A 27,309-nucleotide genomic window follows, 5' to 3' on the forward strand; every position below is an offset into this window, starting at 1 on the left:
CGGAACCTGGACTCGGTGACACAGCAAGGCCTGACCACAGCAGCTGTCACAGTGATAGACACTGATCGATAAACAGGAACTCGTAGAAGGACTCTCACTTTCTTAGAGGAGATTCTTTCCGCTCTTCTTCTCACCTCCCAAGTGTCCACAAACCTCCCCTCACTCAGTGAGACGCCTCATTTTTCACACTGTAGAGTGACTGTTACAAACCCTTTGCCTTTTTTCACTCACTGCGTGTGTGTGTGTGTTTGTAAGTCGTAGGGGGGGGGTTGTTTCGGCGTGTGTGTGTGTGTGTTTATATGTTTGTGCACACCCCGCAAAAGGGGGCGTGTGTTCTGTTTCTCAATGGCAGCATGTTTTCATTCTAATCTCACTCCTACACTCTTCAGAGGGTCGTAGAAGGCCTGTCGGCTGAGCTGCCACGTTACTGACGGAAGACGTGAACTCCTGCCTGTTGTGTCCCGCATCCGATCCTGCTGACAGCCATGAGATGGCCAGAAGGGTCTCTTAACTCGTCACAAACACACACTCATCTGAAGAGGAAGGAAGGAAGGAAGGAAGGAAGGAAAACCCTCTCTTGCTTCCTGAAACCCTTCTTTTGAAGATGAAGGATGATCTCTTTCTTCTTTTTTATAAATATTGCAATTTGGTTGCCAATAAGAGATTGCACAGTCTATTGACTCTAAAGAGTAAAAAATAGGGAATTTTAGCGAGCATTTTTAATTAGTACAAAAGTAAGAACATAAAATAAGAGAATATCTCGTTACTGTTTTTAAACAAAAAAAAAGAACAAATAAAATGGAATGATGATGCATTGTTGACATACTATACAATGAATCCACATAGTACTGTAGCTGTCTGACATGGTGATATTTTATATGTCTGTTGTTGTTTTAGGTTGTGCACGTCACAGCTCTACCCAGCACTGGACCTGCTGGGTGTGTGTGTGTGTGTGTGTGTGAGTGTGTGTCTGCACCGTCAAACAAATTTTCTCTATTCACAAAAACGCGTCTTTTTATAGGCCAAATCAGGAAAGAGTGCGTGTGTCGTGCACATTTGTATTTGCCTGCATGTAAGTCAGGGTCGAGGTCAATTCACTCCGAATCAAATTCAAGAAGTTGATCATCAATAGCGACATTTCTAACAGGGAAAAATAAATAAATAAATGGTTGTAGTGAGTAAATTGCAATTGTACAGATACCAGATGAATCTGTACTTTCTGTAGACTGTTGTCAAAGTGAATTCACCCCAACTCTGGTACAAGTAGTCGCCAGTCTCCTCAGCTCCTCCTGGATCCAGGGATCGAAGTCTCTTTGAATTCTACTGTATACACTACAAATTATAAGGCATATCACCTCCTCCCTGTCCCACACAAGCCCTCAGTGCCTGTCAGCCTACTGCCTCCCCTTTGTGTGTGTGTGAATGTGTGTGTGTGTGTGTGTGTGCACCGGGTGCAAGAACACACACACACGCCTGTCAAATACATGTGTGTGCAGTCGAGGAGTGTTCAGTGTTTCTAATGAGTTTGGTCATATTTCATATCTACTTGCACACACTACTTGTGCACAACTGACACCCTTCTTTAAGCTGTTTGATGCGTTACCATGACATTAATCTTCTCACAAACTAGTGTAATACTATGATTTACTGTAGCTTGGATTCATTGCTATTTTGCATTTATAGTTTTGGTTTTTATTCTGCTTATTTATAGGTGCTGTATTTTTCATTTAATGTCTTATTATTTGAGTTGTCTATTTTTTAAGGGATTATACTGTTCCTGAGGGCAAGTAACATTTTTATTAGACGTGTAGACTGCCGGCAGTATTTGGTTAATATTTACAAAGATGTACTAGTTCTCATTTTGTTTGTATATTCATGAATCCTAAAGTTTAGTGTCATTTCAATAGGTTCTGAGAGAGAGAGAGAGAGAGAGAGAGAGAGAGAGAAGTAATGTGTTTGCTACAGTTCATGCTCCCATTAGCATAAAGCTTCTCCCACAACAGTTACGCTCTTAAATCGCTAGCTAGAGAGTCAAAGGACATATCAAGATCAGCGAAAATATGATCTCTTTACCTGTTTTCTATTCTCGGACGAGTTTTCTTTTTGTTATGTTTATTATTTTTGGCTGTTTCTCGGGCACGCCCGACACTAATGCGCGGCAGGGCATGCAGCTTTTCGTTTGATGGCGTTCGCCCACCCATTAATCACATTAAGGCGATTAAGCAGGTCCAAATGTGTACACTTTAAGTAGGTCAAAAGAAATTTCTTAAACTTGAGGAACGCATGCTAACTTGAAGGAGGTCATATCTGCCAAATTGAGATTAGAGAGGTGTTACCAGCTAGCAGGTGTAGCTTAAGCCACATTGATCAGATAGCCAGCTTGTGATTATGCAGGATTTATATTGCAGTCCGTAACAAAGCGACTTGGACAGGGTCTGTAAAAACACTACGACAGAGTACGATCCCGGCATCCTGCTAAATGTATGCCTTTAATAAAAAAACAAACGAGCACAGACTCCGCTTTCATATCCCAACACTAACATAAAACGGTTCGAAGTTTGCTTTGAGGATGAACTGATTCCTACGCAGCAGCCCCTTATTTCAAACAAAAAAAGGTTCATCGTAGACATCAGGAGTCCGTTTCAGTCCAAAATCTCTGATCCGCCCCTTTCTCTAAATATACACCAGGTATATTGAAAAACCCGCCAAAAGACACGGATAACCTCGTTGCTCGGCGGTGAGGTGAATCGGCTAAACCTGTTATCTCATCGCTCTAAGATTCTAGAAACACGGACTCCTCCGGTGGGACGGCTGGTGTAAAACATCCGTCTCTCGGCTGAACCTGCTCAGACTGGACACCCTCAGTAGATTCCACGGTGACGAGAAGCTACCGTAACGTATAAGCACTTAACATTCACCATTACAGAGCCGGATCCATCAGCTCACCCCCAAAACCACGTGATGTCATCAGATTTGTGCCTTTAACTGCCAAGCAGGGCACCAAACTAGTGATGTCATTGGACGCTGACGACCTCGCTCCCCATTTTGCTCATCACATATCTGCGTTTAGATCCAAGTTTATTTTGCCATCCGTCTTCCCAGCGGTACGCTCAAGTCGACTTGGTTTTCCCCGCTCTGCTGGAGCACAGCGCGCGTTCTTATAGCTGACCTCGGCGCATGCTTTGGTCCCAGGGTCTTATTTAACACGGTTATTTTTCCCATGATGCATTTCTTACGTTCTACAAAAACCTAACTAGCAGTGGAAGGCCAGAGCTTTGAATGAAGGAGGAAGCATGCAGAAACAGCGTTACACTGTAATAACACTGAATTTATTCATAGGGCATTTTGTATTGTTCTGTTTGTGTCAGGTTTGCTGTGACCTTTAAATAAGGGCGCTACAGGTATTGATGGTGACTGCGTGCCAATGCCGGCGGCTATTCGGAAGAGACGTGTAAATACGGTCGATCAAGTCGCCAACGATTCACTATTGTCACAGTATGCTTTTGTTTGAAGGCGGGAGAAGAGAAGGGACGATTCAGGACTTTTTCCATGATCCACAGATATTTTTCTACAAATTTAAATCAGATGATTCTATACACTGTTGAATAACATTGTAAAAGGTGTAACAGATGCTGTATATCGTATGTTTTCTGAAGTTGTAAAGCTTTACTGTGTATGATCTGTTTTGAAGTCGTGGTTATTCACTTGACATTAGTTGTAGTAATGGAAGCCTGAACAGCAGCACTGGTCACCGTATTCAGGAAAACGAAAACAGAAAATGAACGAACGAAAGAAAAACCTCAGATGTTTTTTGTAATAATTTTAGAATATATCTTATGAAGTGGGTTTTGTAAGGAAACACTTTCTGAATCAGCGGTGCTGTATGCATAGCACACACTCAGTAATACATCATACACACGCAACGCAGCACAATACACTCATTCTTTAAACGCCCCCCCCCCCCCCCCCTACACTTTACGTGCTGTTTGCTTTCTTTTTTGCTTCTTTTTTTTTTTGCTCTCTTCTCACATTGACTTCAGCTCATTTTAAGTCTTAAAATATTTCCTCTTAACTGCCAGACTGTGCAGGTTGAATGCGCAGAGATCAACTTTGGAACAAAACAAAAGGATAGCAGACTTTAAAAGAGGAAGCAGAACGCCGAAGAGTGACGCCGTTATCCGTCTGTCAAAAGGCTGCTTCCGGGTTTTTAATTTTTTTATTTTTTTTTGGCTACCTTGTGTCGTCACTTCATTTCACCCATAGCTTCGATGACAGAGTAGTCTGACAACCAAATGACCTGGGGAGATCTTCACCCCCCCCCACCCCCACCCCTTCCCTTGTGGAAAGCTTTAAGGTGCTTGTTGAGGTTTTAGCAAGTTCAGAGTGTTTTTAGACGATTTGTCCAACCTGTCATCAACAATGTGGAAGTAATAATGCTCATAACTTTTCTCACTGCTTTTATGTGAGTGTGTGTGTGTGTGTGTGTGTGTGTGTGTGTGTGTACACGTGTGCTGTAGTACAAGAGGCTGCATGACTGTAAAGGGATGGTTAAGATGTTTTTTGAAAGCTGTTTCCCGAGCACTTCTGTCACTCCTGAGATGCTTTTTTCTCCTTCCGGGTCTCCCTCCCTTTCGTTTCTCCTCATGTATCATTGTTTCTTTATCTTTCTATTTACTAAACGTATCATGTTGTTTGTTCTCAGCACTGTAAAACAGTCCCTTCTACAACATTGAAAAGCAATATCACTGTATGAAACGTTCACAATGTATTTGTTATGATTGACATTTGATTCATCATCATCATCATTATTATTCACATGCACCCTAGGTGTGATAATTGAAGTAAATCTCTTTTATACAAATACTAACTGTGGTAGTTTCTTTCTTTCTCGCTTTGTCCGAGCTCCTGTTGGGATTCTGCTTTGTTCAAAACATGGATGATGTTTGTCGTATAAGTATTCTCAGAGAAAAGTCAGAAAGGCAGGACAGACTAGATTGCACGAATCACTTAATGTTGTGGATGTTGGACTTGCTTCTGCCATTTACAGCTTCCACAGGTGAGTTGTCATGGGAACCCGAAACAAAATATGACGCGAATCGCTGAAATCAACAATCTAAAAATGATCCTCATCTCCCCCACCCCGCCTCTGCTCCCGTCAGGTCGGTACGCAGACCTGCAGGTGGAGTTTTCGTCTGCAGTGAGGACCAGCGCGGAGCAGGAAGCCCTCATCCTGAAGCTGGAGCGTGACCTGAGCACCGTTCAGGCCATGTCCTCCCTGCCACGCCCCGACGCCGACGGATCGGAGGTCGGCGACATGGGGAGCATCCCGGAGCCGATCAAAGAGGCCAGCGCCATGTTCACCGGTACGTCCACGACCTCGAGTCCGGTCAGACGTGGGCGCGTGTTTAAAAAGCAAGTCGTACGAGCCTTCTTTGGTTTCCTCACTTCATCATAGAGTTTTTAATTCTTAAATATAAACCTCAAATGTGTCCTCAGACATTAAGCAGTGACTTTTCCCCTCAATGACCGAGTGCAGTTAATCTGCTGTTCCATAAAGAAAAAAAGCAACTATCAAAGGTCCTCGTTTTTTACTTATCACAAATTCTCAGTTGCAATTTGCGAACAGAAATATCCAACGTCCCCTTTTCCCATCGGAGGCCCGCCCACTTCATACCTACAAGGAGAAGTCCAAAACAGAGCTCTAACTATAAAATAATCAAAACTCTACTAGATTTGACAGAAAGTCACAAGAAGAACCTTTAAGAGGAACGAACGCGTCCTTGATGAGAGACGCATGATAGGTCCAAGGGCCAAATATTCGGGTTAAATATTTGAACAATCTTTGTCTCATCTGAGTTTTGTGTTTGACACTTTCTTCAGCGCACGCCAACGTGTTGTCACTTCTCACAGTGAGGATGCTGATCATCTCTGAAGTCAAATAAACCTGCTGAGCCGAGGCTCTGTGGGGGGTTGGGGGGGGGGGGGGTCTGTTTAAATACTGCAAACCAGCCTGATTAGAGCCCTTCTGTTCTTCCATGTGACAGTCAATATGAGTCCTGTTCCTGAGCGTTCACTTGGCTTAAGATGGATAAAAGCATCCAAACGGAGGCACGGTGTAAGAGCTGGTGACTTATGGTGTCTGTATGCTCTCCGTGTTATTTCCAGGTTCTGGCGTAAACCCCAATCCGGAGCTTCCTCAGGGGCAGATGGACTCTCTGCTCTCGATAATCTCCAGCCAAAGGGAGAGGTTTCGCTCCCGCAACCAGGAGCTGGAAGCTGTGAGTCATCGCCGCTCAAACGTCGTCTTCCTGTGGGTTTTACTTTTCTTTTTGGTCTGAACTCTAACGTCTCATCTATTTGTTTCCTCTGTGCCCCCCCCCCCCCCCCTCCCCCCTGCAGGAGAATCGCTCCATGCAGCAGACCATGCAGGCCTTGCAGAACGAGCTGGACAGCCTGAGGGCGGACAACATCAAGCTCTACGAGAAAATCAAGTTCCTGCAGAGCTACCCTGGCAGGGTGCGTGCGTGCGTGCGTGCGTGCGTGCGTGCGTGTGTGTGTGTGTGTGCGCGCGCGTGTGTGTGTGTGCGCGCGCGTGTGTGTGTGTGCGCGCGTGTGTGTGTGTCAGGTGATGCTCTTTTTTCTGGTGTCTGGTTGTAAAAAAAAAAAATTTGGAGTCGTATTAGTGTGTTTCTTTTTCCCTGCACTCTAGGCTGAAGGAAGTGACGACACTGTGATGCGCTACTCCTCCCAGTACGAGGAGAGACTGGACCCGTTTGCTTCTTTCAGCAGGAAGGTACAGGAAAACACACCGAGTATTTACACCTATAAAAAAATCTTGATTTCCTTTTCCCTCTTTATGGACTCGCTGCGTTGGTTCAAGGGCTCAAACACACTTGTGTCATTAGAATTTGATAAAGGTGCTTTTGTCCTAAATGGGGAAAATGCACCTGCGATCCTGAGTATTTCATGCGTCTTGGGAACGGAGGAGCTCGGTAGAGGCTTAACAAACGCGTCACATGCAACCTCATGCGCGGATTTATTCTTTTATTCTATGTTTGTATCCATTACTTTCCAAATCCAGTGTTTTTGACTAGTTTCTGTGTTTACAGGAGCGCCAGCGCCGATACCTGAGCCTAAGCCCCTGGGATAAAGCAACTCTGGGACTGGTAACACACGCACACACAGACACACACACTTCTCTTCCCACAGTTCCTCTCGACTCATCCACCTCTTCTTTCGTGTCAGGGCCGTGTGATTCTTTCCAACAAGGTGGCCCGGACTGTCGCTTTCTTCTACACGCTGCTCCTGCACTGTCTGGTCTTCTTGGTGAGTCTCCTGAAGGGCTTCTCGTTCTGTTTCTGCAGCATCAGTGACAACTAAAACTGTACACTCTGCTTTTTCATGCAGGTGTTGTACAAGACTGCGTGGAGCGAGAGCATTGGCAGAGATTGCACTGCTTTCTGTGCTAAAAAGTGAGCGCATTCATCCTGCGGTTGAGGAGATGCTTGTTGTGGCGGCGGTTTTTAATTCATGTTTCTGTTCTACTTCCAGGTACGCTGACCACCTCCACCGCTTCCACGAGGACCAAAACCTTTAAGTGAGATTTGAGTGGTCCAAAGTCCATCTTGTTTTTACATCGTTGTTGTTACATGAAGAGGGGAGCTTTGCCTTTGTTCTTCTTGCAGTAGATAACATCTCCAGCAGGGGGCGGCTTAAAGCAGTCAAACGGTTCACTACTTGCTTTCGTTTACAAATTCTTTGATTTAATGAGGTGAAATGAATTTAGAAATCTAGTGAGTACAAAATTAAGGTTCCTTCTTCTTGCGTTAATAGATATTGACAGCCGATCACTTGGGGTTGATGAAGTGTGTGTCTTCTCACGCCGAAGGGACCGCCGTACTTTAGTGGAAGGAGGTCGCTGCTGTAACTGATTATATTTAGAGATCAATAAATATGGCATTGGTGATGTTATTATGGTTCTAGTTAATAATTGAGTGGGATATGAAGGAGGGGTGGACATATTTACAGGTTATGGTCACTTTGAATTGTTTCTTTCCGTTTGCTCCTCTCCTGATTGATGAGGCAGCCGCTATAAAGTAATCGCTGCAGAGCGTGGGATTCTAGTATGGATGGAATACTGTGCATGTTTTACTTCTCTTTAATGATATATTCCAAATAAAGGCTATGCTGCCAAGTGTATTTGGTTTTTATTTTGTCATTCCATTTATATTAGATACAGATTTTATCGTACAGGAACGTTGGATTGCACATTATTCATTTTAGTCACATCCTCTGCTGAATCTGTGCTCACTGAGTTTGTCTATACTCTATTTGATGACTCTAAACCAGCTACCAGGTTAATAATAACAATGTGACTCCATATTTTATGGTTAAGGGAGTCTCATTATGAGAATCAAACTGTTGGGGGACATAATGGGGACACTGAGTCGAGGCTTACGTCTCTCGATGATGTATGTTTTTCTTACTCTCGACCAGGAATGAATTTGTCCCGTTTACAGGTGTTGTCTGTGCAGCTCATTCCTGCTGCAGGTGCGATGCTTGGTGACCTTCTATTCACCGTGGCACATGCAGGATGATGGATGAGCTTCCTTTTTCCACGCGATGACCATGCACAGTGTAGCCTTGTATTATTTTTCATCAGGATCAATCCTCATTTTGTTGCTGGAGGTACTCAGCCGTGCACTGAGTGAGATTCATTCATTGATAACAAAAAATAAAAATTACAGACTACAAATGTTTAATATAGAATATGCAGACTTGACCTTTAATAAACGTTACATTAATATCATAATAGTATGTCTTGTATAAGTGAGGAGCGGTCTTTGTGTCAGAGGGCCCGTGAGGAGCCTTCCATTAATGTCTAGAAGCAGAACAGATTTGCTGATCGGTGGTTCCCGCTGGTGGCTGCTTGTGCTCGGGTATGACTGAATGCTGCATTATTCATGGGGGGCCTCTCAAAGAGCGCCCCCACTCACACCCAATAAAGGCTAGCGAGACTTGCAGACCACACACACACACACACACACTTCCTCTTTCCTCTATTTCTAGCCCCTTTTCCTTATCAGTCGGTGCAGATCCCAAGATATCGGCACAATTACAGCTTAATTTTGTCCTCCACCTTCAACCCTAATTGGATGCCCACACCTTTGACCTCTCTTTTATCTCCACCTCCTTCCAGCGACTATTCCCCCGCTCCTTCCTCTGTGTCTTCCATCTCTGCATCTTAACGAAGCTGAATGGCCTGAGGTTATTTTATTTTTTTCCTGCGGTGTGGTTTGTTTCACGTGGACTGAGCTGTGCTTCAATGACAGCACACTGACAGGTCAGCATTTTAATTTGTGCACTGTCATGCTTATGTTGAGGCTATTCTCGGGCGTAAATGTCATCCCGGAGCGACCGATGCCAGGTGTACAGTAGGAGTTTGTAAAGTAGAGGTTTGGATCAGCTCAGCTCTGTTGTCCAGGGTTTTCATTTCTAGCATGGGTTCAGCAGAGGGCAGTCAAGTTTAGTTTTATTGTCGACATGAATTATTTAGCTAACTCTCCTGGATGGAGTCCCTCTTGTCTGTTTGATTGCGTCTTCTTCCCGCATCTCTGAGCCGTTTTTATTAGAACCTGTAATGATATCTTTTTAATGCACCAACCCATTGTCCTCTGTAGCAACGGATCGAATCAGAGACCTTTTTAGAGTTGCAACCAATCAAACTTTCATTTTTATTTAATTGATCTATTCTTATTAAAAGCTCCTGCTTCCGATAGCTCATGCTGACATTTTTAATTTCCTTCCTTTGTCCAAAGACGGAAACTAAAGTCACGTTCTCTCTCTCATTTGTGTGATTTCGAACATTTCAGTCACATGCGTTCACTTTCTGTTTTGAAGAGAAATTCTGCTAATTATTAATGTTGAAATGTATTCATTAATAAACAGAAGCTAGTGAGTGAACATTTAATCACTGAATGTGAATTAAATGAGCATCAAGAGGTTAACTGTCACTAACAGGAAGTGTGTGGGGAGGAAAAAAACAACTTGTCAAAATAATTACTAATCAAAGCAATGGAATCATAGAATTTAACGAAATGTGGAACAAACCTGAGAACAAAACAACGTTTGATTTGAGGAAGTGTAAACGCTCCGCATGAATCCGTTGGCTTGGCATCGAATGCCTTTTCTTCCATTCACAGGATCGTCTTCATTCATTTCTCTGTGGCTGTGAAAACCTCATTCAGTGAACGAACGCACCATTCATGAGTTTTCCTCTTTGTGTTACTCGGTCCACAGAACAGTGAGGACTGTTGCGTGGAAACGGAGCGTGTGGGTGAAGGAGGGGGCTTTGTTGTTTGTATTTATTTAATGCTGTATGTGCCTCCTTTTTGATTTGGACTGTATATATATATATTCTTTCTTTTTATCTGCCCTTAGCTTTTCTTTCGTTTTCACGGAGCAGAGACACACACAATCTCAGTTCTCTCTGTGTGTGTGTGCACGTAGAATAAAGCTGACTTTGACTTTGTGTGTGTGTTTGAGAGATGTCTGTGATTTATTTTATGGATAAATCAGTAGCATACTCTGATGTCTCATAATCTCTGCTCCTCCTCTCTCTCTCCTCTTCCTCTGTCTGCACGCTGGCGGTACGCCCCCTCCCTCTTTGGATGTTTCTATGGAAACAGGCCTCTGTCAGTCGGCTCCATGCTGAACGCCCTGATTTACTCTGACAAGGTCTGCCTGAAACACTCTCTCAGCTGAGTCCGATAGCTGAACATGGAGGAAACCGCCCTCCTGATTCTACTCTCATTCCTGCTCTGCTCCTCCTCTGAACAAGACGAGATGATGACACACAGTCCCATTATTTTGCGCGTATGGCAGGTGACATAAAGCCAAAGACAACATAACAGGCTTGCAGTCTTTTCCTGAATTTTGCTTCCTGCTGTTTCATCTCAATAAAAGTAATGTTTTCCTAAATATTTCAAGTTTTTGGATGTTTGAGCTTCACTGTACAAAAGAAAGGATTTAACACGGCACTTTGGTTGAATGCATGATTTACACATACGTGAATGACAGACAATTGTGTAGGACCCTTCTTGACCTCGACATCATTTGTGTTTGTATACAAGCTTATTTTGTTTGACATCAGGAACAGAAAACTGACAAACAGTTTACAGGTGATGTTGCTTTGACTTGATGTGTGTTATAATCATTTTACCGGGCTGGATTTGAACTTCACAAGATTGTCATCAAGCACAGTCTGCAAATCGCTACATCCTGTTTTTATTTACGCTACGTTATTTATTTATACACAGCACTGTAATCTTTGGGAAATCAGGGCAGTAGCTGGTTTGGATGGAACTGTATTTGCTTTCTTATTGTTTGGTGGTTTTCTATAACTGCATCATATTTTTCAAGACCGTCTTTTCTTGGATTCGGCTGCAATAACAAAAATATTCTGATTAAATAAATAAATACAAATGTGACAAACCTAAGCATGCAGCATGCAAGTAAATGCGCATTCCTTTCACCTCCTCAGTATTTCGTGGATAGTGTCGTGGACCGTCTGGTTCGCTCTGCTATCTTGGGCTCAGCTCCAGAGTGTGTGTTTGGACAAATCGGGTATTACAGCAAACCCGTTCGGTAAAGAATTTTTTTATTTACTCTCTTTCACACACACACGCGCACAAACACACGCACGTCAGTGTCAGTGGTGACTTATGGTAATAATAAAAGGGCGTGGCTCCTTTAAGGGCAGTCATCAATCAATGGCAGCTGAATTGATCATTGAGACACACCCATACACATGCAGGAAACTGCAGTCATTTAGCACACACACACCGGATATGGACGTACAAAGGCCATCCTTCAAAATAAGAGCCTGCAGAATTGCGTCAAAACGGCTCACGTCAACATCCATCCATCCATCCATCCCTCCATCCTTCCATCCATCCCTCCATCCTTCCCTCCATCCATACCTCCCTCCCTCCATCCATCCATCCATCCCTCCATCCATCCATCCCTCCCTCCATCCATCCATACCTCCCTCCATCCATCCCTCTATCCATCCATCCATCCCTCCATCCATCCATCCCTCCATCATCTTGTCTACAGCAGTGGCAGAGCCAGAACTTGGCTAACGGGTCTTCTGGTCTACTTGATGATGGTTTTGCTGCTATTCAAGGAGAGACATAGTTTTCTTCTGTCCACTGGACAAAGAGGACGGCTGCTCCCATCGTCCACCATTGGCTGGATCAATCGGCTGCGTGTCGCGCCATGGGTCCCAGTGACGCATCAACCAGTGACTGTATGAACGCAGACTGGAGTTGTGCGGGTTTTCGTGCCTTGGAACTTTATTGTGAAAGCCTTTGCAGGAAGTGCCGGCGTGTTCAGATAATTCCCGACTTGTCAGCAGCGCGTGGAGGAACGGAGTCAAACACGGAGCAGCGCACAGTGCGCACAGCGGAGCGATGGAGAGACGGCCTGGCGCTGCGCGTTTATAGAGGAGGAGGAGGAAGAGGAGGAGGAGGAGGAAGAGGAGGATGAAGAGGGGATACCCACGTTTCATCCACAGTAGAGCAGGTCCGCATCCACCGGAGACGCCGAGCAGCGCCATGAAAGCAGCCCCGCATTGAGGTGAGCGCCTTCCATGTCTTATCAGCGCGTCGTGTTGCGCAACAACAACAACAAACCTCCAGCTGATGGGAGGAAGAAGAAGAAGAGGAGGAGGAGGAGGAGGAGGAGGAGGTGAATCCGGCGTTATTAACGGGCCGGTTCGGGATCGCGCCTCGTGTTGAGGCGACGCGCACCGGCGAGGCTATAAACGGGATTTCTACTGGACAGCTCAGCGACCGGATGTTCCGGATGGTCCCGGTTCGGTTAACCGAGCCGCTCATGGCTTTCCATTCATCCGGTGCCTTCTGATCCAGGAGCTGTCAGCCATTCAGCAGGAGGTCGCTCCCGTTCCCATTCATGAAGTCCATTACGCAGCGCGCACGTCGGCGCACGTTGACTTTAAATAGGCTCCCTGGGCCCGCAGTGAACCCGCTCAAGGCCTGATATTGAATTTCTCTCATGTATCTTTATATAGGCTGGAGTCAGTTCATATGAGCCTGATTGTAAGGCCCAGATATACTTAGCAAATACTCTCATAAGGTTATTATACTGCGTTCTGTGACTTATATCTGTGTACCAAATGCAAACCGGGCAGTGTTTTATTAGAAAATGTTATTTTGCTGACACCTTTAAGCTGTAAAAACGTTTCAAATCAAGCTTTACGTAGACGCATTAAATGTTCCAATAAAAGTTCTGATCGTTAGAGCAGACTCCAGTCCAACCCAGCCGGACAGACGCGCAGAATAACCAGAACACCCTGCAGTGTGATGCGGTTATAAATGTCACTAATAGAATGGGTTTGGGTTTAATGTCGCCAATTTGAATAATGTCAATAACAAAAATATTTAATGGATAATGGATGATTCAAATGCAGTTGGAGAACACGACACCTCCTCCAACGCCATCGTCATTAAAACCTGAACGACGTGGAAATAGATTCCATCAAAATAAAACCCTTTAGCAGAAAATCCTCATATCTGTGATATGTCACTGCGAGGTGGAGATACATCATCGAACCCAGGACATATCAAACACATATTGATGTCACCGTGATGACATCACATGACTCTGATCTACCTCATGCCGTGATTGAACAGCGTCCATCCCCATGTATTAAATCATCAGTTCGATAATTAGGCTGCGATTTTAGTTTTATTTTTTTATTTTCTCCAATGAACAAAAAAACAGTTTTTGCAGCAGGATGCTCACGCAGAGCGTAGAACACTTCTCCTCCCGGAGACGTGTGGTCATCTGTGAAATTAGTTACACCTGGTGGGTGAGAGACGGCGAGGAAATGGAAGTCAGTGGCAGAATGTGTGTCTCCCACGCGCTACGTCCCTTATCACCGGCTGCCATATGGACGCCTGAGCTCACTCGGTGTTTACGTTGTCACAGCTTCCAAAATAAATCACCAGAGAGCGAGCAACAGAGAGAGAGAGAGAGAGAGAGCGTGCATTAATGAATATGTTTAATATCTGTGTAACAAGGCTCTGCTATCTACGCTGGATAAAAGAAACAGGCAGGCTGAGGAGAGGCAGTCGGCTACTGTTTGGGGATGTGGTGCTCTATCCTCTCATCGGGCTCCTGTAGAGAGTGTGTGTGTGTGTGTGTGCGTGTGTGTGTGTGCGTGTATCAGGGTCTGGATCAGCTGCATACCTAAGATCGTCTGCTCTGACGCATCGGCACGAACTCTCATCAGGGAGGGACGAGGTTATCAGGGTTGAGGTCAGAGGTGATCCGTTCTCAGTGAACAGATCTAAAGTTGGTAAAGAGGAGGTCACTACTGACGCCTCCAACCTCTGCCCCGTCTCCGACCGTGGCGTCTGGTCCCTGTCCCTCGTCTTAACGCCACGTTACAGCTGTAAATATATATTAGCAGCTATATCCACAATTCCTCCCCCCGGGGATTTTTTTCTCCGGTGTCTACCTGCCCTCTGCTTTTCCTTGCTCTTCTTCCATCAACCTTTTGTTTGATCACTGCTAAAGCTGTCTTACATAAAGCGCCACACTCCCACTTACAACCGGACGTCCAGCCTAATAATCAGGCTTTTGATTTCTGCCGATGAGTCACATTTTCTTCATGTGATCTCTGCCCTCCTCCGTTTGTTTATAGTAGCATCCTACACAGCAGCCGACGAACAGAGCATCATTGCAACATGTTCTTTTTACATTTGTGTTACAATTCACTTAATTTGATGACTATTTTTCATCAATTGGATTTTTTTTTTTTTTGGATCATCCTCACTTTGTGTTCTCCTGCTGTGTTTTTGTTACCTGCAAGATGTTTTTGTGTTTGTTTGTTGGTCTGTCTAATGACAAACGACGTATTTATAGTTTTATGAAACTTCACGGGTTACACATGTTTAAAGTCACAAAAACAAGCATTAACATGGCTATTTCCTGTTGAATCAGAATGTGCTGTCCCAGCCCCCCCCCCCCGGGGTGGGTGGGGGGTGCTCACTATCACCAATCAGCTTCATCAGCCATCACATCTCCAAGTGCTGTGCTGCTGGCATGAAAGTGCTTGCAAGGAGCGTGGCTGTAGAAGCTTGTTAATGTACATGCATGCCGTGTTCATCTCTGCAAATACACAGAGGTACGTGTACACAGCTTTAAAAACACGAATCCTTTCACATCCGTTGTGTTTGGCAATGGTATCATTTCCTCAGTAGCTCTTTATTGGGACCCACAACGCCACCATATTAATCAGGCACATGTCGTTCCTGGCTCGGTGCAGTCAGGTCCGGCGGGGGCTACGTGACGTGAAGGCGTTTCCAGGCTGAGGTTGATCTCTCTCCCTGCACAGTGACGCCTTTTTCCTCTCCTCCCTGGCCAGTTTACTATTACAGACAAAACTCTCAACCATCTGACAGAGATATCAGCCCTGCTCCCCCGGGGTAACAGAAGCAGCAGGAGGAAGAGGAGGGGGCACAGCAGTAGTGGTTGATTTTCACAACAGACAGGGTCTTAATGGGGGAAAGGCTTGTGAGGCCTGAAGGATGGAGGTGCAGATTCCCTTGACACCCTTCATTCATTGTTTTGTCAGTGAAGAAAAGAGACTGAGGGGAGTTGTGTGGGTGTGAGACTCGGCGTGTTACCTCTGCCCCCCCCCCCCCCCCCCCCATCCTGTCAAGTGTCTTACTTTTTTATGGTCCCCTTGTCTCCACCGCCTCCACACAATCACTGATTGTTTTAGCAGCTGTCTTATTTAGCAAAAATATGCCCTTTTGCAATTGAGGGGGAAGGAGTCACATCCTCTGTGTAGGTGAAAGTACACAACAATGGAGATATAGTAGAGGAAAAATATTTGATTAAAAAACCTGCATGAGAAAAAAAAATCCGGCTTTTTAAGATAAAACTGTTAGCGAAAGCAACTCTTTGCTTCCTTTCTCTGGCTGAAGCTTTCAAATCTGTTTTACCTCGCCTCACCCCGGCCAGTGTGAAGAGATGCCCTGTCCAGGATCAACCCTGGCAAGGCTTCAGGTCCAGACAGCGTACCTGGACTCACACTCAAAATACTATGTTGAGCAGCTAAAAGATGTCTGAATAGATGTCTTCCTCACCTCTAATTCAGGCGTTTAGTCAGGCCTCAAGTCTGCCACCGTCACAGCTGAGCCAAATAAATACCCTGTACCATACCTGAATGAATACCACCCAGTAGCACCGTCAGAATGCTGTCTTTAGACTTCAGCTCGGCCCTGATCACCCAAATGCATGGCAGTAGCAGGGAAATCCAGGAACTGAGCTTTATCGTTCATTACCGAGGAAGTCAGTCCAAACCAGCAGCCAAATCCAGATAGGGGCAAGCAATGAGGCGGTTCCAGAAATCAGGCAGACAGATCCAAAGGAGCAGGCAAAGAAACAGAATCCAAGGGTCAGGCAGGGTCAAAACACAGGAGGTCAATTCGGAACGCCGGAAGGCAGGAATCATCATTAACAATCTGATTCATTTCAGGGGTAATAATTTGGTGTTTTGAAACATTTTCAATAATTTTACAGCATTGGTTAAAATACAAGTGATCAGCCATTTGGAGACCACAAATCTCTGGTGGAACTGCTAACCACTCAGAGAAATGGACTTAAACTAAAGGCAAAAAGGAACCACTGGATTCATTCATTTAAAAATACGTGCTGGATTACTATATTAATAAATATTTGTGTCAGAATGGCTAAAATGGAATTAGTCAAGGAAAGCACAAGACCCAAATATTGTAATTACTGTCCTCTGATCAGTTTTGCTGTATATCTCTGTCCTTTGCAGACTGTAATCTGCTTTAGTCTGCTGAGCCTCAGAAGCCTAAATGCTGTCCACTTCCTCCACCGTCTCGCGGCTTCAGTTTCATGCTGACTCGGACTTGTGTGTGTGTGTGTGTGTGTGCGTGCGTGCATGCTTGCTTTCAGTTCAGTATTCCTGAGAGGCTCATCCTCATCTGTATGGAAGGGCGAAGTGTGAGAAAAACGGTCCTCGTCACGTTTTGTTGTTTTACTGCTGAATGAGTGAAAAGTTCAGTACAGCTTTTTAAAAATTATCTTTTATCAGGTTGAAAAGAGGCTTTGGATGTTGCTGACACAACGGTGGGAGGGAGGCAGCGCCGAGGACACACACACACACACACACACACACACACTGGAAACAGGCCAGGTTTTCATAGCACATAAATAATGGAATTATGTTGTTTTCACAGGAGAAATCCTCAATTTTTATGGTGAAATAAACATTTTATATAGGATGTCTGTATAATGGATATTTGAGAGGATCTTTTTTATTATTATTGATAATAAGTTGTAGACAATCTGCATTGATGATATCATCAGGATGTAAACCTTGTAAAGACAAGCCGGCTAAGGAGCCTGCTTCATTCTCACATTCTTTTTATTCCTTGCTCCGTCACAAATGCAGGCTGTTGTATATCAGATCTAAAGCCAAGAGATGCAAATACATGTTGCACATGCTTTCTTCCATCCACACTAAGTCTGCTCTTCTTCTTCCCCTCCAGCCTCTCCTTGACGGGTTGGTATGGCCCAGTGATGAATGGAGCGGTGGCGCCCGGTAGCCCGGAGCTCTCCTCGTGCCCGCTGCCTGACTGGCGAGAGTTCTGTGAGCTCCATGCTCGAGCCTCCGCTGCAGACTTTGCTGACAAGTTCCAGCGCTTCCTGTCAGAGAACCCGTGCTACGATTCACCGGGCGCTGATGTGAGCTTCTCACAACATTTTGCTCACCACTTCTTGGAGTGCTTCTCTGCAATACTGTCCCAGGCTCGGGAGAACCAGGCATCTTCACCAGGGGAGGACAATTCCAACGTAGTGCCAAAATACACCATTGTTCCTTTCCTGGGAATCCAAGGCTGCCCGTTGTCCTATGGCCACGACCTTTACCAGAGACGCAAGGACGCCGGAGCTTCAAGTGAATCTCTAGATAGCATGGACAGTGGAGGGGGAGGGACAGATGGAGGCGGTAGTGGCACCTCCACCTCCAGAGGCCCACAACCAGGCCACAAGGTGTCTGCCCTGGGACAGTCCCGCAGCTCAGAGGATGTCTCTGTTAGCCACCCAAAGGCTCGCTTCAAAAAGGGCTTCTCTCTGAGAAACATGAGCCTGTGTGTGGTGGACGGCGTGAAGGAGATGTGGCACAGACGGGCGTCCCCTGAACCTGACGGTCCCTCTGGAGCCAGGAAAGCTAACGGGGGAGGAGGAATAGGGGAGGCTGCAGGAGGCGAGCGGTGGTCCCAAAAGCTGCGGCTCCCCCGGGGTTCCCAGAGCCACAAGGCTGAGATGCTTGAAATCCAGAGGGAGGGGGCTCTGAGGTACATGGTAGCCGATGACACAAACTGTATGGGCGCTGCACAATGGCAGAAGTGTCGCCTGCTCCTGAAGAAGATGAAGAGGGAGGAAGGAGGCGAGAGGTTCCTACTGGAATTCTACGTTCCCCCAAAGGTAGACAAACACTCACAGACACAGAGGGCCATTGGGAACAACTTTATTTAAAGTCTTGGCGCCCACTGCATCAAAGGCAAGCAGATAGTCAAACGTCATCAACACGGGATGGAAGAGGAAAGGATGAAATCCATCTTATTTCCTTTTTGGATTTGGGGGCAGAGTCCAGACCTCAAATATTGGTAAACAGTTCAGCAGAATTTTTTTTTATCATTGCAATTTTTTTCTAGTCACTTAAAAAATGCAAATTAGCAGATTATATGTAAAGATTAGTAAAAATAAATAAATAATAAATCAGCATAATAATAATTCTTGAATCAGAGATAACAATCCGACCCCTATGACCCTGAGTGACGTACCCTGCGGTGGAACACACACATGCACATGCATGCACGCACACATCACATTTGTCTAGATGCGATTTCCAGATCATTGCCTCTAACCTTAAGAAGGTCATGCAGGATTGTGCAGAGGAGTGTGTGTAAACCCGCCACTGGCCTTTGATCATGGCCGGTGGCGATGTGGGGATAAGGCGTGGGGGACGGGGAGAGGAGGGAGGTGTGGGAGGGAGAGAGAGGGAGAGAGAGCGAGAGACAGAGAAGCCGATTGCAAAGATTCCCTTTCATGTGTGAAAAGTAATTATTGATTGATTCGTTCGTCATCTTTGCCGAACTGTCTGCCGAACCTGAACGTTCCCAGAGTATTTCTTGTGAGTTACTTTAAACTTAGTGAGCGCCACAAGTGGAATCGATGCTACATGACTCCATTTCAGCCTACGCTGTTATCGTCCACATGTGGAAAACTGCTGTCAGCCTCAGGCTAAAAGAAACTTCAGAGCAGCTATTAATTGAACGCACACATCTTGAGAGGCCTGCCATGCAGACCCTCTAGTCCTATCCGGGTCAGACCCAACAGTGTGAGAAGGATAAACTGATTGACTGGCTCTGACTCTGTCCCTGTCAGGACCATCAATCTGCCAACTGCTCAGTAAGTATGGCAGAGACCGCGCACTGCGGCGCGCTAACTGCCTGCGTTACGGCGCCGACGCAGGTCCTGAGATGACCCACGGAAATTCAAACTACTGTCTGAGAGCATGACATCTTTCTCACAACACAATGTTCATTAGAAGCCGACGGTACAGCGTCCATTTTTGAATATGATTTAATACACAGTTGTGAATTTGACACTTTCACTGCTGCCATTAAGTCTTTGAAGCATTTGCTGAGACCCAATGAAGACGCAACGGTCCCTCGTTTGGGCAGGCTGCTTTTAAGGGGCCACAGTTAGACAAACAAACACAACCGTAAGACACTGAAGGTGAAGGATGCTCAGGAATTTGTCAGAGCTCACCAATTCACAGAAGACACTCGCAAAATAAAGTTAAATCAATCTACTAATGAGAGCGTGAAAATTATTATAGTGGGTTTTTATCAAGACCAACAACAAATGTTACAGACAGTGAATCCTGGGATTGTACTGTACGGTGCATGGAGGGGCAGGAAATGGTCAAATACAGGAAGTGGTCAGATGGTATAATACAGGAAGTGGTTTTTGATATCTGATGCAGAGGGAGGATCGTGGGCGTGGATGGCAGCCAGCTGCTAAGGCAGATCAAGATGAGAGGAGTGTTGCTCCAGACAGATCAGCTGATAAGCCTCTGATAGACTTCTAGTCCAACTCGCTGCTCTTCCTCTCCCGGCACACACGCACACACACACACATATGTTGAGATTATGGTCTGGATCTGAGTCTCCGCAGAGGGCAGTCAGAGGCTGGGATGTTTTCTGAGTTCTCCCTCTTGTAAACGCTTCCTGTGTCGCTGGAGCAACCGCTGAGATATAAGAGGCTGCATCAAAAACCGAGCTGGGGGTGACATTTTTGCCGATGGTACAGATCCTTTCTGAATTTTCTGTTCTGTCCATAATGGTGATCTTTAATTTAATAACCTTTTATAATATAAAGGAAGATTTTGGGTGTTGGCTCATTCCTGCTAAATCCGTACCAATCATTCAGACTGTGTTTGGACCCATAATTAATGTGTCTGAAGGAGCCGTTTGGTCTAAAGTGGCGCGAGTCACTGCAGACCTACACCACTAATTTAAAGCTCCATGCCTGTAATATAAAGTTTCTTCTTTTACAAGTGTTGCAGTTACAACCTACAGGCTGCAATAAAGGATTAATTTAACTTTGGGCCGTTACTTATCGCTTATTTTGGTTTTTAGTGAGATTACATTTGTGCAAAATTATACTACCATTTGGCAGTTAAACATTATTCCAAGCAGAAATGATTGACATCCTCTAAATAAAGCAAATCTCTAGATTTGTTTTATGTAATCGCCCTTAACCTTGCTTTTTTTCGTCAAATTAAATATTCATAATGAAATAACAATTATGGTTTAAATTTAGAAATTACACCCACTGAATTAACCACAACAAGTTATGTTTGCAAAACTTTAATATCGATAAAGTGTCAATTAAAACAAAGGTTTTATATCTGAGTTGTGAAGAGCTCAACCTACAACTTTATATGTTTTTGACTGTTTCATTTGAATAATGCTGAACAAATATATAAATATCTGCATACTGTAGAGCTGCAGAAGAGTTTAATCCAGTATTTTTCAGCCCTATAGATTAATACGACCTTGTCTGAGTCAGGACCTGCAATAGCCTGCAGTTACTGTATGAATGCTGTCTTTGTGTCCAGTTTGCAGCGTTTCCCATATCATGAAAGTAACTTGGTTTGTCTGCATGTTCGCATCAGTCCTCAAAGCCCAAAGTGAGCATCCCTCTGTCAGCCATTGTGGAGGTGAGGACCACCATGCCGCTGGAAATGCCCGACAAGGACAACACTTTTGTTCTGAAGGTAGTAACCGCAACCATTCCTCTGCCACGTTAACACACCTGCCTCGGTTTCAGAGTGACGGCTCGACAAAAACAGGTTGTTGAAAAATGAGCTCGCCGACCCCGTTCGGCACCCCCGATGTGGTCCTTTGAACAAGAGCACAGTGTGTGATTTGAATGTTTTGCTGCTTCCACAGGTGGAAAACGGGGTCGAGTACATCCTGGAAACCATTGACTCACTGCAGAAAAACTCCTGGGTAGCTGACATCCAAGACTGCATAGACCCCGGGTAAGCCATCAGATAAATATTTGCTGTTGCCTGAAGATGGAGAGAAGAGAGGGACGGGGAGAGGAGGGCGAAGGAGGGCTAACACACACACACACACACACACACACAGTCATTAATCATCAAATTAGTGGGATTTTTGACAGGTTGCTTTAACACAAACATGGCAGAGCTCACACCGCTGACATTCCCCCTCAGTTTCCTGGGTTAGTGGACGCTTGTTGTGCAGCTCAGGACGTAAACAGAAAGAGTATTTGTGCCCGTGTTTGTGGGACGTCGATGTGCATGGAGTTGTGTGTTTGCGCACGCGCGTACGTGTGTGTATGTTCTTGCGGTTTTCCTGACCTGCCTGCTTGTGTACAGTGACAGCGGCGATGACATTGAGCTGGCGTCATGTCCTCATGGTCAGGCCTCCAAAGACTGCTCCATGGTGGCCTCTTGCAGCTGCGAGCTGCTGTCTGAGGGTGAGCGAAACACCCCACGGTTACATAGCATTCAAATATCTTCATTTTGATTCAGATGGATGTGTTAAAAAATATATATATGTGTGTGTGTGTGTAGGTGTGTATCGTTCTTCGGAAAGGTCATGCCCTACAGCAGCAGAGCATTACAGCGCACCCTCGGTACGTTGTAGGGAACCCCCCTTCACTCAGCACCCGTCCCACATGCCGTTAGAGCGCTTCCTCCAGTCCCCGGAGGCGCAGGCCTCCAACTCCTCTGCAGGTAGGAGCAAAGACGTTTCATTTTCTCTCCAGACATGCAGGAGCACCACGGATTTGACTGATGATGAATCTGCTCAGGTGGCGAAGGAGCCAAAGAGTCCGACGGCGATGCCAGCCTGGTGGGCTACCCGTGGTTCCACGGTACGCTGTCCCGTGTGCGTGCCGCTCAGCTGGTGCTGGCAGGCGGGGCGAGGAGCCACGGGCTCTTTGTTATCCGTCAAAGTGAGACGAGGCCCGGGGAGTACGTGCTCACCTTCAACTTTCAGGGCAAAGCCAAGGTGAGGCAACCGGAGAGGAGAAATGTGTTGTTTGAATATGTTTTCTTTCCTTGATCGTTTATCTCTCCATTCCCCCCCCTCCCCCCCCTCCAGCATTTGCGTTTGTCGGTGAACGACAATGGGCAGTGCCATGTCCACCACCTGTGGTTTCACACCGTGTCAGATATGTTGAGACACTTTCATGCCCACCCGATCCCCCTCGAGTCTGGAGGCTCTGCTGACATCACACTACGCTCCTATGTACAAGTGCAGCGAGGCGCCACCGCAGGTACCAAACAATTTGAACTGCCATAGATGATGAGCTACTGTCGTAGTCGTTGGACACCTGAGTGAACAAGGGAAAGAGGATTTTTGTCTTCACTGCAAAAAAGACTGCCTAAAATGCCTCCCGACCCCCCCTTAACTTTGAGGTCATATACTTAAATAAACTGGCTAAGATAACTAAAATAACTAGCACGACTTTGTAACTCGCTTCTTTAACTCGCTTCTGTAACTCGATCGCCTTGTGGCACGCCTTCATTTTCTAAACAAATCTGTAATGGAGCTCATCTCCACAGGAGATCTGCAGGTGCAGCTCCACCTCCCCCCTCCCCCCCTGATGTGAACACCTTAGGTAAGCAAGGAAACCTGGCGAAATGATCACCAACAGGATCTTACAGATTTCCGAGTCGTACTGACAGATAAACGACAATAAAAACACAACCTCACCGACAGATACGACAAACAAATAAACATTGTCAATCACATAACCTACTAAACAAAACGCACCTCGGCTTAGTGCAGCACACCCCAGGGGTCTATCCCAAATGTCACTCCAAAAATAAGGGGCACATTTAAACGCGTGAGCTTTTTGACTTGCAGCGTTTGGAAACGCATCGTCGGTGGGTTTCAAAGAAAAGAAGCATCTCAGCTTGACAATCTCTCCTCGGGTCACCAGAGGATGACAGAGAATGATTACAAACTCTCAGAGTTTGGCGTCTTGATGGATAGCAGATGCTTGTCCTTAAAACTCAGCGAGCCCCCACCCCACCCCTCCTCACCCGTACTAACACTTCTCCTGCCCTCTGCTCTCCTGGCGTGGGATGAATGCCCTCCTGTACGGGGAGAGTGAGGGGGCGATTATACCGCAGGAGCTTTGCATGCAGGCCTAGACTCTGGCCCCAGCCCACCCTGCAGGCCACAAAGAGGCCTTCTGTTTTCCCAAAAGCCGGACCTACACACACTCACGCCCCCCCCCCCCCCCCCCCCAAACACACGCTCGCATACAGCGGAGGTTTGTTTCGGGGCGTAAAAGGCTTTACTGATAGGCTGGTCAGGCGTGTCTTTGGCTCCAGTGTTGTCGGTGTTATTGCCCACCAAGTAAAAGGACAATGAGAGGAGCCCCCCCCCCGCTGCCCGTGTTTACACGCTGCTCTATGAACGAGTCTGCAGAGTAAAGTACCAAACAAGTGTCAGCAGCACGAGTCCATTAATATTCTTACTCTGCTATTAAAATCATTTCTTCCTTTTTCCCTGACGACCTGCTACAGAGGTGAACGTGCCTCCGGTCCTCACCCCGCCCAGGGAGGCAGGCTGCCTGACGGATTCACCCCAGCCACCCCTCCACCCTCCTGCTATCACAGTGCCTGTAGTGCCCCCTCCTGATGCCCCGCTCTCTTCCAGCGCCTCCTCCTCCCCCACCGCCCTCCCCTCTCTCTCCCGCAGCGACCCAGGTGCTGGAGGAGGGGGGTTGCAGAGCCGGAGCAACAGCTCCGAGCGCCTGCTGGAGGCAGGTGGCGCCTCTGAGGACTATCACGATGCCGACGGGACTCGCAGGGCGCGAGCGGTGGAGAACCAGTACTCTTTCTACTAAACGACCCAATGAGGTGTTCACTTATGTAGTTTACAGGTTGGACTTAGACGCAGAAAGTTTGGAGCCGACACGGAATAATCGGGGAAAATGTTCCAAAAACCCACCGGATCAAACGGCCTGTTTGTTTTTGTTTGAAGGCAATTTCCTGTTTGCCTGATTTGAGGGAGGCGAGATCATGCTGATAAATCCCCTTGCAATCCTTTGGCTTCCTTTCAAACCCGGTTGTCGTCAGGGCCACCGAACCCAGACACAGAAGGTCACCGGAAGTAACTGGGATGATGAAAGGGAGCAGGAGATGAGGTCAGATGTGGGGAAAGTAGCGGTGGAGGTGAGCGTAGGGGGAGAAGCCATGAGACGAGGCGTGTTTATGACTTTGATTCACATCCTCCGACTGAAGAGTTACTCTGAAGAAACAGTCCTTCCCCTCAGACCTCCTGAGAGCGTCCCAATAATGTTTGGAAAGCTGCTTTGAGTCTGTCCCGGATATCCTCACTGTCCCCGCAGGGTCTCCCTACGAAGTCCTGCCCTGGGTCTCTGCTGCTCACAAGCCATCAGGGGCGTGTTAGTGTTAGCTTGGAGATGTTTTCCTTTAAGTGTACAGCCTTAAAGGGTCTTAACGGGCCGTTACAAGAACGAGGATCATCTCACCAAACCCCCCAAAATGAGACGCAGGTCATTATCATCCACTTCTGATCGGGACGTGATGAACAAATTGGATTTATTTCGTTCCCATGTTTTATTGCAACACACACGCACACACCGGCGGTCACGTTGTGCTTAATTCTGTTTGACAACGCTGAAACGGAAGGTAAGAGGAAACCAGGGTAGCTCCCATTTTCACTAGCAGGCTGGATTATTTCTAGGAGTCTGTGGCGTCTTATTCGGTTTCAAGTATTTGTAAGCGATCGGTGTGCTACCGTAGTGTTTCTAAAAATATATATACAAATGTCCAGGTCCCTTCATCTGGTGCTGATTCTGGACTGAAAAAGCCCAACCTTTGAATAACCCGTAGATTAGACGTGCTATTAGCCTCTGATATATATCAAATCCAGCATTTATGTGACGGACTGGGAACCTGCTTTTAGGCAGGTGCTGCATCGTGCGCTGTTCGTGCGACCTGGAGCGGTGCAGGCACTTTGGGATATGGTAGCCCGCGGCGGCCATTCCTGAATAGAAAGATGTGATATTGCAGATTCAGTTTACACAAAGTGCTGACCTTAAACCTTTAAGTTAGTAATAGGAGGAGTCCTCATTGCCCGAGGCCTGCGTCGCAATATTAACCGTCAGTTTAGGTGACCTCTTAAGAGAAATGTTAGACGTTTCGGGAAAACACATTTATTCACCTACTTGTCAAGATTTAAATGTAGAAATATGATAGAAGATCACGGGCTTATCTTAGCACAAGGAGAGAATACACCAGTCCCAAAAGACCCCCCTAGCAAAGATCAAGGGGTCACCAGTGTGCTGCCGTTTAGTGGAGGTCATGTGTTTAACCAGATGAACAGAAACGACCAGTGATGCTGGGGCCCAGGAAGACATCGGGACTGGATCTGTTCAAAGGTAACCAAACCTGCCCACCAGAGCTAAATCAGCTGTTTCTTTTCATTCATCTCTCTACAAAGAGGTAAATGAGCGTTACCCCCCCCCCCCCCCCCCCCTCAAATGAAAACCTTTCGAGCAAAGCATAGTTCACACCTCTCAAACATTTGCAACATCAGTTGTACGGAACATATCAGTAGTCGACGTCTCTCTTAAGGATGGTCATTCAGCTTCGAAGGTGAGATTTCACTTTCAGTCGAGGAGCGGACGGAGCAGCTTAGTGCCAACTTGAATCCTATTTTTGAAACACGTTATTCCTCAGCTGTTGTAAATGACATGTTTCCTATTGAGTCTTATTTATGTAGAATGGATTCTTCTTGATGAACCGTCTTTAGTGGAGCCCGTCTGTCACGTCCCCCAGAGTTTCCAAGCCGCCCTTTTATTTTCTTAACACTTCTCGAAGCTAACTTTTTGTTGCCTGAGTTTTGAAGAGTCTGTGCAATTTTGTACAAAGTGATGTACTTGACATTCTACTTTATATTTCCGTGAATAAAACGTGAACAAACTAGTGCACATTTTCTGCAGTTATTCACTACTGAATGTCACAAATTTGAGATTCAGCAAAGTTACAAAGGGTAATCTGGTAAAACATTAAAAATAACCGGCCGTTGTTCTACGGAGGCGATCTTTATTTATTCGCTATGCTGCACAAACTCACTTTGATCTGTTGCACATTCTTTGTGTTTGACGACTTCGGCTCGTTTCAAAATTTGAGAGTCAATTTGAAGAAATTCTGCAGGATTTAGACAGCGGTCTCAGAGCGTGATTTGTATTCCTGCCTCAACATTGACCCACTTCGGAGAAATGTCCGTCTCCCAACTGAACGGCATTAATGCTCGGTTTTTAAAGGCCGTCGCTCTGGATACTGTATTTTAGCCATTACTGCCACTGTCAAACCCTTTTAAACCGGCCTTCTGCACACCTCCCCGATTTAAGTCCCCAAGCAGCCGTTTGTAGAACATTTTAGAAAAGGTCATCCATGCAAATAATTCATCATATGAATAAGAAAGCCTTCTTTGAGGAGTCTGGTCTCCGCTCTCAACACAGAGGTCGCTGAGACGGCACTCGTGAAGGTCACCAATGATCTACCGCTTGTAGCCGACGGCGACCGGCACTGCATTTAATTCTGCTCGGCCTCGATACAGTGATCCAGAATATCCTAATCAGTGACGTCGCTAT

General features: G+C 46.0%; 2 protein-coding genes across 2 annotated transcripts; both read left to right on the forward strand.

Annotated features, from left to right (window-relative positions):
• The first annotated feature begins 6,183 nt into the window (after window positions 1–6,183).
• On the forward strand, window positions 6,184–8,169 carry cux1b (cut-like homeobox 1b). Its single transcript, XM_068759109.1, has 7 exons — window positions 6,184–6,278; window positions 6,400–6,516; window positions 6,710–6,793; window positions 7,110–7,166; window positions 7,246–7,326; window positions 7,408–7,472; window positions 7,552–8,169. The coding sequence occupies exons 1-7, from the start codon at window positions 6,207–6,209 to the stop codon at window positions 7,595–7,597; spliced, it is 522 nt and encodes a 173-aa protein (XP_068615210.1). The 5' UTR covers window positions 6,184–6,206; the 3' UTR covers window positions 7,598–8,169.
• Window positions 8,170–12,513: 4,344 nt separating this feature from the next.
• On the forward strand, window positions 12,514–24,731 carry LOC137915982 (SH2B adapter protein 2-like). The gene is made up of 9 exons (XM_068759105.1): window positions 12,514–12,639; window positions 17,616–18,552; window positions 21,314–21,415; window positions 21,591–21,682; window positions 22,043–22,143; window positions 22,241–22,402; window positions 22,480–22,679; window positions 22,773–22,947; window positions 24,209–24,731. The coding sequence occupies exons 2-9, from the start codon at window positions 17,647–17,649 to the stop codon at window positions 24,529–24,531; spliced, it is 2,061 nt and encodes a 686-aa protein (XP_068615206.1). The 5' UTR covers window positions 12,514–12,639; window positions 17,616–17,646; the 3' UTR covers window positions 24,532–24,731.
• The last annotated feature ends 2,578 nt before the right edge of the window (window positions 24,732–27,309 follow it).

This window comes from Brachionichthys hirsutus, unplaced genomic scaffold, assembly GCF_040956055.1.
Source record: "Brachionichthys hirsutus isolate HB-005 unplaced genomic scaffold, CSIRO-AGI_Bhir_v1 contig_956, whole genome shotgun sequence".
Lineage (NCBI taxonomy): Eukaryota > Metazoa > Chordata > Actinopteri > Lophiiformes > Brachionichthyidae > Brachionichthys > Brachionichthys hirsutus.

Bases quoted from the DNA above. Each gene is read 5' to 3' on its own strand.
- cux1b (XM_068759109.1), top strand. From the start codon at position 6,207: ATGGACTCTCTGCTCTCGATAATCTCCAGCCAAAGGGAGAGGTTTCGC. The intron at 6,517-6,709 runs GTGCGTGCGTGC...CCTGCACTCTAG, and splicing joins TGCAGAGCTACCCTGGCAGG to GCTGAAGGAAGTGACGACAC. The intron at 7,473-7,551 runs GTGAGCGCATTC...TTCTACTTCCAG, and splicing joins ACTGCTTTCTGTGCTAAAAA to GTACGCTGACCACCTCCACC.
- LOC137915982 (XM_068759105.1), top strand. From the start codon at position 17,647: ATGAATGGAGCGGTGGCGCCCGGTAGCCCGGAGCTCTCCTCGTGCCCG. The intron at 21,416-21,590 runs GTAGTAACCGCA...CTGCTTCCACAG, and splicing joins ACAACACTTTTGTTCTGAAG to GTGGAAAACGGGGTCGAGTA. The intron at 21,683-22,042 runs GTAAGCCATCAG...GCTTGTGTACAG, and splicing joins CAAGACTGCATAGACCCCGG to TGACAGCGGCGATGACATTG.